The sequence below is a fragment of the Colius striatus genome, chromosome Z (assembly GCF_028858725.1).
Source record: "Colius striatus isolate bColStr4 chromosome Z, bColStr4.1.hap1, whole genome shotgun sequence".
In the NCBI taxonomy this organism is placed as follows: domain Eukaryota; kingdom Metazoa; phylum Chordata; class Aves; order Coliiformes; family Coliidae; genus Colius; species Colius striatus.
The window spans coordinates 39741656-39759274 of NC_084790.1; the positions used below are offsets into that span (position 1 = coordinate 39741656).

The 17619-nt window shown below is 36.4% G+C and overlaps 1 protein-coding gene across 5 annotated transcripts in view; it reads right to left on the reverse strand.

Moving 5' to 3' along the window:
* Positions 1 to 1140: 1140 nt before the first annotated feature.
* Positions 1141 to 17619, reverse strand: part of PAIP1 (poly(A) binding protein interacting protein 1) — a 28831-nt gene continuing 12352 nt past the window's right edge. For all 5 annotated transcript variants that reach the window (XM_062018435.1, XM_062018437.1, XM_062018436.1 and 2 more), the window contains 9 exons: positions 16347 to 16535; positions 12867 to 12979; positions 9341 to 9452; positions 8010 to 8135; positions 5925 to 6031; positions 4908 to 5025; positions 4723 to 4777; positions 4122 to 4215; positions 1141 to 2526 (listed from right to left, as the gene is read on the reverse strand). In XM_062018435.1, the coding sequence (XP_061874419.1) occupies positions 2433 to 2526; positions 4122 to 4215; positions 4723 to 4777; positions 4908 to 5025; positions 5925 to 6031; positions 8010 to 8135; positions 9341 to 9452; positions 12867 to 12979; positions 16347 to 16535 (1008 nt within the window). In that variant the 3' untranslated portion in view covers positions 1141 to 2432. The remainder of the gene's footprint in view (positions 2527 to 4121; positions 4216 to 4722; positions 4778 to 4907; positions 5026 to 5924; positions 6032 to 8009; positions 8136 to 9340; positions 9453 to 12866; positions 12980 to 16346; positions 16536 to 17619) is intronic.

Sequence of the window (17619 nt, forward strand, 5' to 3'; positions counted from 1 at the left end):
GTGCTTGAATTAAAAGTGTTTCTTTCAAAAAGGTTTTTTATCTGCAAAGTATTTTCAGAAACTTGTTAAATGAGAAACACTTTCACACAGTACACCTCAAATTTGTAAATGTTAAAATTCAGGTGAAGTCATATTTAAATCTCTCAAGACTTACTTCTGTCATACAAAGAGCAGTTAAAAGCAGGCAGACAAGCAGCCATTTGTGATTATGACAGTGCAAAACCTGCTGCTGTCTTTTGCTTTCTCACATCTCATTCCACCATCACTAGCTTGTGTTAGACTTCAGATTTAAGGTAAGTTGGAAAGATTGCCAAGTGTTTAAAGCAAAGATTTTCCCATCTTCCTTACTCAGTAGGACAGAGTTAACACCAGTTTTTCCTTAACTGCAGTAGGAGCCTAAAGGTCTTGCAAAGCTTCATATGCACAGAAGCTTTAAGTCTCTCCACTACTTTGAACAAGTCGTCTCACACCATGATTTTTGTGTATTTCTGGTGGAGGACAACACATATTTTGCAAACCTTGATCTGAATTGCTTCATATATGCAATCCCTAATTCCCAACATTTTTGCACATTTTGTACATGGTTCTTCTCTGTATTTAAAACGTACTGTCTTCACAAACTGGCATAATATATATCTGGAGTCTGACAACTACTTCACAGAAAAAAAGCCACACTACAAAAGATGCAAAACTAAAATATGTAAAGTGGGGTCTCACAAAGTCACCATAATGCATATATGAATGCATGTTCCCTGGGACTTGAAGTTTTGAGTAAATATGCTTTCCGTAGGACATCTGATTGTAAAGTCAGCTGGAAGTCAGTCCTGTATTTGGATCAAAAGTTTTGCATGAAAAAGATATTAAACATTACAGAACGTGTGTGTGAAAATAATGTATTTTTTTACTTTGCTAGTTTCTAGATTTTAGTCTAGAGACTTTTAAATGCTCTGATTTTATGATTTTAGGATCATATTGGCCTTCTGTGATTTTTATTTTTTCAGTGAGTATTGAAAGAGAATACTCTTGCAACTAAAGAAAAAAAAGGAGTGTTAGGTGAAGGGGACATGGAAGGACTAAAAAGTTTGTTGTTTTTTTTTTAAAAAGCAAAAATACAAGGTAGTGAAATTATACCAAAGGAAGCAAAGCTAATTAATTTTTATTTTCCAAAGCTCCAACCTAAATATGTTAAATAAACATCCAGAAAAACACTCTATTAGCAAATGCACAAGTTATTTGACCAAACAAATAACAGTGAAATATTAAAAGAATTATTTACATGCATATTTACAACATGTGTTCTTTATAGTACCTAACTTGTGGGAAATATTTCCATCTGGTTTTGGTAAGGGGTTCTACTCAATCTAACCAGTAACACGGAACTGTACAACTGAGCTTGGCAACAACAACAACAGAGTACTCTAGGAAAATCTAACACGATTATATAGGGGTCAAAAAAAAGCAGTTGGCTTTAGAATGTTGACATTTATGAAATACATTAATGTACTCCAACTACAAAATTAAATCAAACTACATAAAATTAGAAGAATGGAAAAAATTATAAGAGTTGCTGGAGGGTTAGACACATTAAGAGACATTGAAAAAAACTGAGTACTGCACATACTCTTGAGAAGCATGGTTGCAACACAATTATATTCATAAAGTCTTGAAGAATACAACAAGTTAAAGGATTGTTTTTCCATGTAAAAGTTGAAGATAAGCTTATCTGAACCAAGACCTGAAAGCACTGGACTTCCAAAAGACTGCTTGCTTTTTCACATATCAACATATAACATGCTTACTCCAGAAAGAAAAAAAGTCCCGATATTGCCCATATGGGTTTTAGAAGAGAGATTAAAAAGAAATAAACAAAACAAAAAACCCCAGACAACCCAAACCCTTCAAAAAACACTTCTCATGATTAGGATCTACAGAATAAAATATATCCACATTTTGATTGCACTCTTAACAAAAAGCACACACCCAAGCAAACAAAAAACTCCTCTCCAAATTAAATACCAGATATCTTCTTGTATACAGTAAAGAGGATGAGTAAATCCCCATATATACTAAACCAAGCAAGCAATTAAATTTCACAAAGTTATTCTTCCCTTTTCTTCCTTCAAGGGAAATGGTATGGGACAGTTCCCCATTAAATTTTAATTCCAATTATAATAATTTTAAAATATTTTTTATTGCAGCCAAAACATTGTTCATATACCTGTACATAAAATAAACTATGATATATACACAACATTTTAAGTTACAGGGCATAAGTTTACAATTTTTGGCAGACTGTTAAACAAAACGGAAATTGTATAACTAGTACTTAAGAGAAAAATCAAGCTCCTTATTTTGGTACAAATGTTTAATATCCCCATGTATTGTAACCATACCTAAAGTGGTTGAATAAACTAATATTTATGTGTAATATCTCACTGTTTCCTCTTATGTTCTGATTCTAGGCAGAACTTTTCATATGCTTCTTCAATTTCTGGATCCATCTCTTCATCAATGTAATCAAAATACCTAAAAAAAATAGTACAGGTTTTCAGAAACATTTTTTTAAGATGTCAAGAATAAAACAAAGCTTTATAAATAGCACTTAACTATGATATTTAGTTGAAGGGGAATGAAGAAAAAAAAAATATTATGGGTACTAGGAAAACAAATAAATAGAAACCTCAAAGCAGCACAGATATTTAAAAGCAGAATCATAGAATGGTAGGGGTTGGAAGGGACCTTTAGAGATCAGCTAGTCCAACCCCCCTGCAGAAGCAGGTTCACTTAGATCAGATTGCATAGGAACATGTCCAGGCAAGTCTTGAAGAACTCCAAGGAAGGAGCCTCCACAACCTCCCTGAGCAGCCTGTGCCACTGCTCCGTCTAAGAAAGAGGAGACTGAGGGGGAGATCTTATTAATATTTACAAATATCTAAACGGTGAGTGTCTGGAGGTTGGGGCATCCCTTTTTTCTATGGTAGCTAGCAACAGGACGATGGGTAATGGGATGGTACTGGAACACAAAAAATTCTGTTTAAATATAAGAAAAAACTATTTTATTATGAGGGTAGCTGCAGTATTTGTTACCATTTAAGATCATCTTCTACTGTCCTCAGTTAAAAGACAGAAATAGTTCCCAAGAAAATAGAAAATGCTATGATATCATCCAAGCTTCCTAAAATTTAGTAATGTCCTTGTACTCATCTATTTGCAAAACACATAATTATCATAATATTCTGTGATTCTGATTAGCATAATTCTTGTTTGGTCAACATCTGAGTTAAAATAAAATACTGCATCATTGTCTTGGTTGCACACTAGTCAAAGAATATATGTATATGTACATATAAAAAACTTGAATTCCTAGTTGTTGATATATGAAAGAATGCAATCTTAATTCACCTCCCTATTGCATCTGTGTTATATTATCTTCTCTTATATGGTAACCAGTCTTTTGAAAATGGTCTGTTTTACTGATGTCACAGAAAATACTGGATCTCACTAACGATGATCAGTACTGCACAGAGCAGAGACTACTACAGAGTTTCAGAATAAAGCTGAGAGGTGATGGGCATCATCTCAACTTTCTTTCTCCTCAGTTATACACAAGTTTTCCTTGTTTTCTGTAGATCCAACTAGAGGGTGCATCACCATAAACTGCAACAGAGCTGTAGCTTGAACATGACAGTATATATAATTCTAAATGGCATTAAAAAAGTCATCAGCTATTGACTCTCAAAAAGTGTATATTAAACTGCTCAGTTCATTAGCTTCTGGAGGTCCCTTCCAACCCTTAAGATTCTCTGATTATTTCAAAACAAGGGAATCAGCATGTCTCATCTGCACAGAGGCCATAAATGGCGTGTTTCACAGAAAAATAGAGCAAGCACCTCAGAATGTATAAGGAAAGTATTTTTTTTTGCATTGCATGTTGTTGGTAAATTTAAATTTGTTTCAAATGTTTGAGATTACAAGCCAACCTACACCCCCCAAAACACATAAATTTGACTGTAGAGCAAAATAATACATTGTTTAGTTTCATTTTTTTTCCAAGATTGGATTCACAAATATGAAGCAAAAATAACCAGTATAAAAAAGTATCACTCAAAAAGAAAACACACGGATCTCCAGGTCCTGAGAGATCTGTCCCGTTTTCTTCATAATCTGGAAACAAATCTTCTCTTTCAAGCAGTTCTTGGTATTTTTCTTGGTAATCTGGCAAAGTAAAAATGAGCCCGAGTACTATGTAAGATTATCTAAATTAACATACATCTGTACAGTTTTAAATGATACATATCTTTCCAGAGAACTGTTAAGGTAGTCACTGATATCTTTACCTCAAATAATGTCATGTCACATTATGTTCAGATTACAGAAAACTAAGAAACTAAAGAATAAATACACACTTTTGCTACTAACTACAGAAAAACAGAAGGAGATTTGAAGATTTCTGGCTTCCTGGAGCGACCAAGTGCTGAGGACTATGTAACAAAGTCTCTGAACTATGTGAACTCGAACACATATTCTCAATTTCAAACCATTAATTTCTTTTAATGAAAAGTAAGGCACGTGTTATACAAATACAGGAATTCAGACCTAATTTTGTCTTTGAAGTTGTGCAAGTTTCAGACATTTGAAGAACAACTTTTTATGTACTCCAGCAGGACGTAAACTTAAATTACTGTTTTTAAAGAAGACAGGCATAGTATCTTTGTGGCATACCTGGATCTGCTGCAGTGAAAGGAACGCCATCAGAAGTGTAAAATGTTGGCTCATTCTACAAATAAAGTTGCACAGAAAGTTATATGCATTCATGGAGACATCTGTTTATAGTTTTCAGCATTCTGTCTATGAATAAAACTAAATTCACAGTAAGTAAAGGAAATGAAGTGCCCATACATTCTTACCATAAAATAATTTGGATCATTTTCAGGAGTAGCTTCTGTATGTGAAGAAGTTCCATAAACTCTACCCCAATTACTCGATCGCAGCTCTACTAGTTTCAAAAGCATGTGTTTCACATCTCTGAAATAAAAGAGAGGTACTACAAAAGTTAGAAAGTTTTGTCCTAAGCAAGAAATTCGGCTTCTCTTATCTTACAAATATCACATAGTTCAATTCCCCCTGAATTCTAAAAAGAAAAAAATTTGGTCCCGTCTGCAGATAATTTTGATAGTCAATTTTCTGTAGTTCCCAAAGCAAAATCTTTCTTATCCCCCAAGGGCAGATCAATTTCAACCCACAGATACTGTAAACTACCTGTTGGTCTCTCTCTGTATGGCAAGAGACCAAATCACAGAATCTAAATCCTCTACAGGTTTTTAGTAAGTTTGCAAGAAACTGAGGATGAAGTACATCAGAATGCCACATGAACGCACTTGACTGCATATTAAGACACAGAATATATTAGCAAAGTAATTTCTTTCCAGTCTGCACTAAGATCCTGACAGAAAGATACATTCTCCAGAAAAAAAACCAAACAAACCACAGAGCATATTCCATTTTGCCTTCACATTTGTAGTGATTTATATAGATTTAATATGGCTACATTCAGATTTAAAAGTATAAATGAGATACCACCACTACTGTCTCTTTATATATATACTTGCTATGACAGCCTAAAGAACTTACAGACAATTTTCTGAAGACCCGGAAGGTTAAAAAAATCATTAGAGTGGAATAACATCTCTATTAAAAATATAACAAACATGAAAACAAATTTTAAAACCTCCACATCCCTTTAACTGAAACAGTTTTGGTTCTTTTTCTTTGTCAGATGGCGAGTGACCCAAATCACTTTACTATATTAATAAATACAAGTTTTTAAGATAATGTTTTGCATGTGTTCATTATTCTTGATTTTTTAAGGTGTTCTGTTTGACATAAAATCAAATCTAAACACTGCACATAATTTTTTTTCCCACCTGCTACAGTTTGCATCCAACACAACATTTTCAATTCTCTGAATCACTTCCTCCATATCACTCTTTCCTTTTTCTTTCCAGGCATCTTCTAAAACTGAGCCTGTCAACTACAGACAAGGGCTTATTAATTTTTTGTTAAAGAAAATTACAAAATTTTAATAAACTCTCAACAGAAGAGATACTGTTATTAATCAAATGAAATAATTCATAGTATTTAGAAGCACTGTGTGACTACTTGAGGGCTGAAGCTCCCAACTGCCTATATCTTTTTTCTAAACAGATTAACAGACCTTGTAAATAGTTTATCTTAGACTAGAGACAGTGTGGTTAGCTCTGTTTCCAATGTGTTACCTAGACATTCAGACCCACTTTTCTCCTTCCAGTCTTAAAATATGATTTTGAAACAACTCTTCAGTGACATCTGTCAGATCTTAAGTACATGCTATAAAAAAGAGAGACCTTATTTTGGCCACCAGCTTACATGAGAATAACAAAAGGTTTAATAAACTTCAGAAATGGTTCAGTCAACTTAGCTAGCATCAGACACACCAGAGAATTTCATCTGAGTATATAAAAGAGGAGCCAAGAACTATCTGACTGAGCCAGCCTGAATTTCAGTATTTAACACGTGAGGCTGAAGCTGCTGTTGAGTATCATGGGTTTGTGTGGAACTGCTTTTTGCTTGGTAAGAGCAAGAAGGGGCTGCAGTGCTGTCCCTATGAACAGTTTTAAAAACTTTCCCCCGGCTCTATAGTGGACCCACCTCCAGCCTGGCCAGGCCAATCTGGCACCTCTGGCATCATCATAATTTAAGAAAAGAAATCTCCAGTGGAAGAGGAGATGGAGGGGTGAGATAAGATGGAGGCCACCATGTGGACCCCACAGTCAGAGAAGGAGTAAGGAAGGAGGAGCACTGGACTGGAGACCACCCTGCAGCCTGTGGCAAGAGAGCATCTGTCCTGCTGCAGCCCATGGAGGACAATAGCAGGACTGAGAGCCACCAGCAGCTCCGTGTAAGTGCGCTTCAACGGGCGAGAGACTGTGTGAGGAGGTGGCCATGGTGCAGACCGTGCTGGAGAGTCTGCGCACTGCAAAGCAGACCCACACAGGAGGTGCAGAGGAGTTGCAGCCTTCAGGATGAATGCATGTTGCAGCAGCCCGTGCAGGGCTGCCCAGTCTGTGAGGGACCCTGTGCTGGAGCAGGAAGGACCAGTGAGGAGCCCGTCTGACTTGAGCAGAGACAAGTGACAGGAGCCACTGTGAAAAGACTGACTGAAATCCCCATTCCCTGCCCCTCTGCACTGAGGGGAGGGGGAGATAAAGACACTGGAATCAGGGCTCTGAGCCCAGGAAGAGGGGATGGGTGGATGGAAAGCTGGTCTTAAAGGGCTACTTTTGCTCTTCATCATTGTACCACTCTGTGTTGTTCTCTGTTTATTATGTTTCTGGTTGTTGTGGATTAAATTAATTTTTGTTTTCTTCTCTAAGTTGAGCAGTCTTGTCTGTTTTGTCTGGGACCATAATTTGCAACTGAGCCCTCTCCGTCCTTAAGGAGTTCCAGTGGCCTTTAGTACTCATGGCTCATCTTGTTCCTTTGTTCCTGGATGGGACTAAACCGTGACATAATGATACAGACTGTAACATACGAAATAAATGGATATCAACAACCTTTTGCTACAGAAAAATGATAAACCCTAACTGCTGGATGTCCTTCAGAATAGAGAACATGTGCAAAGCTCCACAATTCATTCAAGTTGTTAACATTTTTCTCCCATATGAGAAGCAGCAAAAGGGAGACCTGAAGGGACTGATGACTCCTTTGTGCCTTGAGGTCAGTTCTATTACTCTTGTACCTTCACAGATGGCCTCATTTTTACTTTCAGAGCAGTACCTTTTTTTTTTGTTGGCTCTATTTCATAATGGTACTAAAAGAATTTAAAAAAAAGTGCAGCTTGCTCTGCTAATGATGTAATGAATAAAATCCTACAAAAACTTCCTCATTTGCAGTTTTGCACCCCACTGCTCCCAAAGGCAGCAAGGTTAAAAAGCTTCACTTTTTTTTTTCTTTTAAAACTAGCACCTCACCTTCAGCAGTTTCACTGCACATATCAAATTACTGTCCACAGGATTAGCAAAGAGTGCATTTAGCAATTCCCGAAGACCTTCTTGAAGAATTTCTGCTCGCATTACCTGTCCCTTTGTTCCTTTAATCTGCAAAACATATAAACATTTAAAAGACTTAGGTGTTAGGGAACAATTAGGTCACATTTTCTCTCTTGAATGTGGTATGATTTGGTTTGTGATCAATACAGTTGAGCTCTTCAGTTGGAAGAACAAGCCAAATACCCTATTTTAGAATAGGCTAATGTCCTTACAATTCTGATATTTACATAACAATGTACATCTCGAATTTTTGTTTATTTGCTAATACCTAAGAAAAGCTACCAAACGACTGGCAAATCATCCACAAAATCCCAAACCCCCAGGACACCATGCTCTTTCCCATACTACATTTTATATTCTGTACAGCTGTAATGGCTTATTTCTAGAAGGCACAGTTTACGATACAAAATGGTTTAAAAAGAAAATGTGTACTCTATAGAGCTGGACGACTCCCCTTCCCCAAACCCCTTGCAAATGTTTTTACTTCTAGCAAGTGAAAAGACTTCAAGGTTCACTTATGAACAGAAATAGAAAAGTAAGAGAATTATTTTCTTTCCTCATGCCATTAGAACATTTTTATACTATCTGTTTAAATCAAACCATTGAAATAATCCAGTAAAAAAAAAAAAAAAGAGTACAGTACAGAAGTTAGTGAACTTACTGAACTCACCATCAAAGAACTTTTAAGTGTACATACGCTTCTTTAGTGTGTATCACAGATACAAAAAACAAATCTAAATACAAGATTTCATGCTTCATGTATAAGCTAAGTATTCAACATTTGTAAAAGGTATCTTTAAAGGTCTGCATTTTTAATTGCTCATTTTGATGATTTCCACATCTTCTTCAAGGGTTTAGTAATAGCTGCTATTAATCACTGAATATTGAATTACATGGACTATTGATCCTGATTGGCTTCTCCTACGTGGTAACGTTTCCTGCTTTGGTTGATTAATCATCTGGGGGTTTTGTCAGTTGAAAGAAAACACCACAAACTTCATTCCAAAGGTGGTTTATGCTTGGTTCCTTTTATGAATTCTTGCACTTAAAAAAATATCTTTATATACTTCTAACAATCTTGTTCTTTTTTGGTTTTGTTTCCTGGACAGATATTATAATTAAACTGAAGTTCCTTTACTTCATTGCCTTCTCCTTTAAAAAACATCTCAAATTATATTCCATTTCAGTGTTTACCTAACCACATAATTACAAAAATTAATGAAGAACCACCTGACATGCAACCTTTTTCTTACCTCTAGGTTAAGGTAAAGCTCAGCTAAGAATAGCACAAAAGCATGAAATTGTTTTCGAGTAGTCTCATCTCCTTTGGTAGCTTCATCTCTGTTTTCATACTCTGCTTGACATCTGTAAACATTAAAACAAAATCACATAGTCTGTAGACATCCCAACATGCGTAACACTCTATTTATTTAGTGGAATGCTATGAACTGTAATTGCATTTAACTAGCTATTAACTGCTAAATGCTGGAAGTATGATGAGTGAAGGAAATCACAGGACTTCACATGGATTTCTTTTCTTTAATACATATGAGTACATGATTGTGTTTTCAAGCACTGAAAGTATCTGGGACAGCAAAATGAATCAGAGAAAATTACAGTATATGAAAATTACATACAGATACAGAGTTTATGTTTTAGAACATATGTTCAGGAAGTTTTCAAATGTCTGTGGAAATAAAGCTGAAAGACATTTTCCCCCTTTCAGGGTGCTGCCCACTTTGTCTCAGATGCTGTGTTGGGTTTGTGTGGAGCTATTTCTTTTTTGGGAACAAGGGGACAGGCTGCAGTGGTGGCCCCTGTAAGAGGTTCTTTGAAGTCAAACCCACCTCTAGCCTGCCTGGGGCAATCTAGCACCTCTGCCATCATTGTTTAAGGAGAAATGTACAGTGGGAGAAGGTAGTGGAAGGAGTGGGATGAGAGGGATGTGATCATATGGACCCCCAAGGTCGGTAAGGATGGAGGGGAGGAGGTGTGCCCTCTGCACCCTGTTGTGAGATGGCAGCTGTCCCCCTGCAACCCATGGAGGGCAACAGTGGAGCTGAGATCTGGCTGTCGCTCCGGAAGGGCCCCTCACCAGGAAGATGACTGTGCCCGGCAGGGCCATGACTCTGTGGGGAGGTGGTGCTGGAGTGGAACATGCCCCGAGTTCTGCTGCTGCAGAAGAGACTTGTGCTGGGGCAGGCTGTGAGGAGTGGCAGCCCTTGCGGAGGACTCACACCAGAGAGGTTCATGAAGGACTGACTCACATGGGAGGGACTCCGTGCTGGAGTGAATGTGAGGAGTCTTCTCCCTCTGAGGAGGAGAGAGGAGCAGAAAACATTGGTGACGGACTCTAAGTGGCAATTGGGCCTCCCTCCCTGTCCTTGGGGCCCTTGGTTACTTTTTCTCTTCCTGACCAACCACGAGAAATAAGGCAAGGGCTGGTGAGAATTAAGTAAGCAGCTGTGTGGTCTTTGTGCGTGGCTGACCTTAAATCATAACAGTCTGCCTGATGAAGTTACACTTATTCAATAAATTCTTTATCTCCTCATTTGAAGTGATACATACTTCATGACACTTAGCTGTGTGGTGTGGTCAACATGCACTAAGGAAGGGAAGCCATCTAGAGGGACCTTGACAAGCTTGAGAGGTGAGCCTGTGCAAAAACTCATGAAGTCCAACAAGGCCATATGCAAGATGCTGCCCCTGACGTAGGGCAGTTCTAAACATGGAATCACACAGATTGGTCAGTATGTGAATTGAAAGCAGCCCTGTGGAGAAGGGCTTGGGGGTGCGGGCAGATGAAAAGCTGACTATGAGCCAGTAATGTTTGTTAGCAGTCCAGAAAGCCAGTTGTCTCCTGGGCTGCATCAAAAGAAGCATGATTAGCAGGTCAAGGGAAAGAAAGACATAGACCTGCTTGAGCGAGTCTCAAGGAGAACCATGAAAATGATCAGAGGGCTGGAGCACCTCTCCTATGAGGAGAGGCTGAGAAAGTTGGGATTGTTTAGCCTGCAGAAGATAAGACCTGGGGGGACACTGTAGTGGCGGCCTCTTGGTGCTTAAAGGGGGCCTACAGGAAAGATGCAGAGGTACTTTTTCTCACAGAATCACTAAATCACGGAAGATCTCAAGTTGGAAGTGACTCGTAATGATCATGGTATAGTGATAGAATGTTGTGTCATATTTGTACCCACAATAGGATAAGAGGCAGTGGTTTGAAAGAGGGTAGATCAAGACTTAGATACTAGAAAGAAATTCTTTATTGTGAAGGGGGTAAAACACTGTAATAGGTTGCCCAGGGAAGTTGTGGATGTCCCATTGCCGGCAATGTTCAAGGCCAGACTGGATGGGGCTATAAGCAACCTGCTGTAGTGGAAAGTGTCCCTGCCCATGGGAGGGGAGTTGGAGCTACATGATCTTTAAGGTCCCTTCTGACCTACACCATTCTACCGAGTCTACGATTCTTTAATTTAGCTATAAATACAGAGGATTAAGATAATGTGGTACTTAGGTAACTCTTCTAATATTCAACAACTGTGTCAAAAACATGCACGTTTACACAGTAGTCCAAAACAGAATTAAAAATATTTGAAATAAAAGGAAACCCAGCAATTTCTAATGTATTCTCAATGACTATGACATGGATTAAGAAACATCAGAGAAACTGAAAAATCCAAGGAGATGGAATACAAAATTTAAGGTAGAAACTTGGTTTGAAAAACAGAAGAGGAGCTCTCTGTGGCCATGTTGTTAGATTGTTTATCTCCACCTCTCATTCCATCCCTATTAACAATACAAGCATAATCAACTTTAAATTCATGGCTTCAGGGTGCTAAAATTAATGTCATCAATTGGATTGGCTTTAAAAACCAGGAACTGTATAATCCAATATTAACATCCTTTACGATCAGGTAATAAACATAGTTAAGAACAGCATAAAAGTAATAATTTTGAAGGTAAAAAGGCTCATCTGCTTTGAGAAAAAAGCATGAAAGCATACAAAAAAAAGGATAATTTCAGCTTCTCCATTATGTACCACTCCAGATAAAGGACCATCAGAATGCATTGCTGTTAAAGTGTATCATGCTTTTGCACCTAAACATAGGTAAATTAAGTGAAACTTTTAAAATAAGAAGCCTGAAGCTTATAAAGACATATGTCCCTAAAGAAAAAAGTTATTTTCTAAAGGATTCTGAAGTATTAAAGCTTCTTCAAATATTAATCAGTAAGACTTAAGAGGAAACAAATCAATTTTAAAAATTGTTGCAGTTTTATCAACTGTGAAGTCCAATATTTACAAAAACTGTAATCCCCTAACTCTGTAGTAACTGAAAACTGAAGAAATTTGTCCTTCTGGGTTATACTTAAGAAATAAATGTATAAAAAGACAGTTAGCTGATTGATGAAAAAATCTTAACACAGCAGTGCCATTTGGAAAACTAATTCTAAAGAAAAAATACAATTAAATAAGTCCCAGCAAGGGTCAGAGAATACAGACAGCACATATGTTCATTTAGTATATTTAGTAGTATCTATATTTTATATTTATATATATATATCTCATTTATTTATATTTATGTATTTTTAGTATTTAGTATTTTAAAATATTTTTAAATGTATGTATTCCCTATCCAGACTGTACCTGTGCTTTAATAATCCTTAGTCTAAGCATCCACTTAAAATACATATCACCTTGCACACACAGAGTTACATACAAAATAAAAAGACATGTGACCTGAGAAAATAACAAGCTCAAAATGACACGCCGATACTGACCTCTGAAGTAGCAACTGTCGGAAGTTCCCATTTAGTGGATTAATGGTTAGATGGTGAGACAGATAGTTACACAGCCGTGCTCCCATGTAGGAAAAATTTGGGACAGATGTAGCCTGCCAAAATAAAAGTGGAAAATATATTATTATAAAACTCATGAGTGGGCTATCAGGAAATAGCTTTAAAAGCTTTTTAGAAAACTGTGTTTAAATGGAAAGTTGATTCGACAGCTTAAGAGCAGGAGATTAAAAATTACTATTTGTCACAATTTTTGTATCTCATCAATACTTTGTTATATGCATTGAAGCACTTAAAAGTTCATGATACAACCACCATTATGCCATGTGTCTTCAACTCTGCTTCTCCCTTGTGACGTACAACCAAAGAGTGTCCAGAAGTCACTCACAAATTGTTTATATGAAAAATCCACAGTGGACATTAACATACCTTTTCAAGGATACACACTCTATCAAGAATCACTGAGTACATCAAAATAAAATCAAACAAAAAAGTTGCCTTCCTTCAGTCTAAGAGCTATTTATCCCAGAACCTACTTTTGGCAATAGCGAGTGACCAGGGAAAGAGTACAAGAAACATGGCACATAAATACTTTCTCCGGTACATGCACCAGCAATTAGCAGAATAGCAAACTCCCGATTCAGACACTGAAACTTTTTTGTAAAACATGTCCTGTTACAATTGAACATTTACACTTTTGTATTCTACAGGTGGGTGGTAGCAATGAAATTCCACAATGTTAAGTTTATACATTGTGTGAAAAATATTTTGCTACAAAACTGATCCTTGAAAATTTCAAGGAGTGAAAAAAAACCTGGGAATTCAATAGTGTCTACATTCACCAATCATACAGCTTAAGACAGAACATCCTCTTATTTTGACAATTTGTTACTGTCCATGTGTTTTGAACTGTCTTACTGTAACACTTGACTTTGATAATATATTCTATATCCTACAGTTTCAGTGAAAAGAGGTTCTGGTGTAAATAACTATCAGCTCTGCTAAAAAGAAAACAGGGATACTAAGAATTCATTAAATTTCTCCCATGCCTTTATTGTCTTTGAACATTCCTTTCACATGTTGCTCATCTATCAGTGCTATAGATGTGTTTGCACAATTCTGTTTCTAACATGTCTGAAAAAAGCGTATTGCCATTAGCATGTCAATGTGTTACAGCTAGTTACCTTCTACAGGCAGAGAAAAATATGCAATTGGACTAACTGCACTATATGCTTAACTGGAAAAAAACCCTGAAGTGTATTCAGAAGACACAAAAAGTTCAAGTAATTAAGATAGTCAGAGAATTTAGTTTCCAGTAACAGGCATGTAAAATAGCTTACAAGTGTTTTGATGCTTTGGTTCATTCAGTTGCTTGGACAAGAAGAGGTGCCACCCTTCTTTTAAGGCAAAGTACATGACTTAAATTACACTTCTCTTATCTAACAAAAATGACCAACCAACCAACCATAACATAAAAATTCTTCAAGGTTCATCTGTATTTTTTTAACATTATCTTCCTCATTAGTTGGTCTGTATTTGTGGTTGCATTAAATACTGAAACAACTAAATTTTAGGTATTGTGACCTGGCATAGCACATCAAGACCAAAAAAACACTGCATATCTTAAAAATTATTATAGTGCAATATCATCTTCCCAGAATTATTGTGGCTGCTAACCTCAGTTTATTTCCAGTTCAAAAAAGTCACCACTGAAACATGAAGGCTAATCTAACAATACGCATCTTGAGAAATTTTAGTTGCTGTAACAAGAACAATCACAGTATCAACTACACAACAATCAAGATTCTTAAGGTATGAAGTCAGAGTGTTGAGTTTGTGGGAAACTAGAGAACTGGCACTTCGCTCTGTCTAAAGTCATAAATCAATTCGGAAGAACAGGGAGAGGTATACAATTAATACTTAGAGACAGGCTAAGATAGCTGATGCAGATGAAGGGAAAACATTAGGACTTGTGCTTCCTTTTTTGTCTTTTTCCTTCACAAACCTAGCAACTGCAATCTGCTCAGTCAATTAGCATTACGGGAGCAGATACTTATAAATCCACTTCTGCAATTTTACCTATTTTGTGATAAGCCCAGAAACACAAATACTTGAGCCTTGGCTCTAGTCAGAAGAATACCAGGCTCAGTTGACTTACACTTGAATACAATCCTATCCTGACATGCAACAAACCCCAAATCGTATGCTTTTAGATACTACCAGTTTTTTTGCACTAAGTTTTATTTTTCACATAATTTCAGACTTATAAAGCTCAATGCTTTCTGTTGAGGACAGCACAGTCAGATCTAACACTGGACTTGTTTTTAAATAGGAAGAGAGAAAAATATGCAATATTAAAGACTCAGATTAAACGAGACTATTTAACATATATTAAGGTAAAAATGGGATAAATACACGGTGTTTTTTCCAAATAAAGTTATATGGAAACTTTTGAAAATTAGCCTCCATGTGTTCAAATAAAGGATGGGGAAATGATGTTGCCAAACAAAGCACAAGTAATTTTAGTATCTAACTAAACTGTTGTGAATTAAATGTCCATCAATTCTGTATAAGAAACTTGAAACTACAGGTCAATACAAAGATCAAGCAGTCGTGCAGCTTTTAGATAACCCAGGCTAAAATATTCTACAAGTATCTACATTTAAATGGTAAGAGCTTACATTTTCCAAGATATTTGAAAGACACCTAATGTAATAAATACCAAGTACAAGTGTGACTTCATACTCTGCAGCAAGCCCAAATGACAGTACCAGCAGCTAATCTGCTAAGAAACACATACTAAGCTGTTCTTTCCAATGGCTCCTCCAACCAGTAGAGAGTTCAGCTCAAGGTCACTGTCCTCATTTCCATAGCCAGCAATGGGACTGGATCTAGTTACCATTAGATGAGCTTTCCTTTCCTTCAGTTATGCTGTACTGAAATAGGTATACTCCAAATGAAGAAGAAAGCCTGTCAATAAAGGAGCATTTCCTAATGGCTGCTCTGTACAGTAGGTATACATTTAACTTTCTAAACCACAAAGCAATTAGTAGTATCTTAATATTATAAAGAATTTTTTTCACAATAGAATAAAACTGTACAACTTTGACATCACTTATAAGTTTCTTACATCTCTGCTGTATAAAAACAAAAATTCAATGTAAGTCTCTTTCATTAGAAAGTGCTGTAATTTCAACACTAGTATGTAGTCTGGGAGACCAAAATACAAATAAATTTTCCACAACTGAGGAAATTTATAAACCGTTCAAGTAGCCTACTATTGAGCTGCCATTCCAACTGATAAAGTAAGACCTTTACCTATATTCTAAAATAATAATAGACTAAATAAAATTATTCAAACCATTAAAATACTACACAGATACATAACAACACTGGTAAGCATGTTTTGGACATTAGGTAACAGAGGTATACTATCCCTGTCATAAAACAGAATACACAGGCTACCTGCTGATAGACGAGTTCAACAAGTTCTTGTAAAGCTTCATCTGCAGTAACCCAACCATTCAGTACTTCGGCAAACTGCTCAATTTCCATTTCAAAACAAGCTGGTTGCTCAGTGAGGTGATTTAGGAAGTCTTGTACATATTCCGCCAAATTCACATAGTTGTCATATCTCTCTTCAAAGGAAGAGTCCTACAGCAGTGAAAGATGACACCAACATTTAAACAGAGCCTAAAATAATGTTACACTTTTATTTCCACAAATATTCACATAGCTCTTGGTCTTGAACCTCTGCATTCTTGATAGTAATCTTTATTAGACAGTTCAACATTTTTAGAGCAAAACACATCAAGAAGCAGATTAAAAAAGAAAAAAAATGTCAGTTTTCTAAGTTGAGTTCAAGACTAAGAAACAAAGTAAGTGCATCTGTTATGAGTGAAACTGTGAAACTGAGGCTCACTACCTATTCCTGATGCACACAAAAACTGTGCTGCAGATAAACTGTAGAAGGAAAAATATGTGTCTTTCAAAGTCAGCAAATTTGCACCTCTTGTCAATGGATGAAAGACTACAAGGCATCAAGTGAAACTACTCAAAAGGTATTGCATTAATTTATAGCTACTTGGGTTAGAAACCAAACAATAAACACACTTAATTTTGCCAACTTTGTCCATTCAGAAATTAATGCATGTAACAGTATCTAAAGTCAATACTGTTCTGTAAGATTATAATGCTAGCATATGATGTAAACAGCAAAGAAGTAGCACATTTTGTGATGTCACTATTAATAACACAGTACAATAATTCATTTTGTCACACTACACAAAAGATTGTGAAAACTGTCTCATGCAGATTTCAGAAGTGCAAGGAGTCTGAAGAGAGACTGCTAAAGAATTGACATAATGATCCATTCAAGACATAAGGATAACATATAGAATGTCAGAATTCTTAAATTCTTTACTTTTTAACAAGAAAAATGTTTAAAATATCTCTAATGTAATGAAAAATTGAAATATAAATTATAGAAAACTTTTTCTTTACTCAGTGGACATGAACACATTGATAAGGTTTATAATGATATTCTCCCTTCCCTCACCACTCCTCCCTAATGAGGCCATGTCATTTACTTTCTGTCTTCCAAATGCTCAAGTCTCTCCTCTACTGTGAAGCAATGTGGACCTGTGAAAGACTTTTATGTGGGACATGAACTGTGAAGAAATACAGACTGTGAAGATAGATATACATTGCTAAAAAATCAGTATGACATTGATTTCAT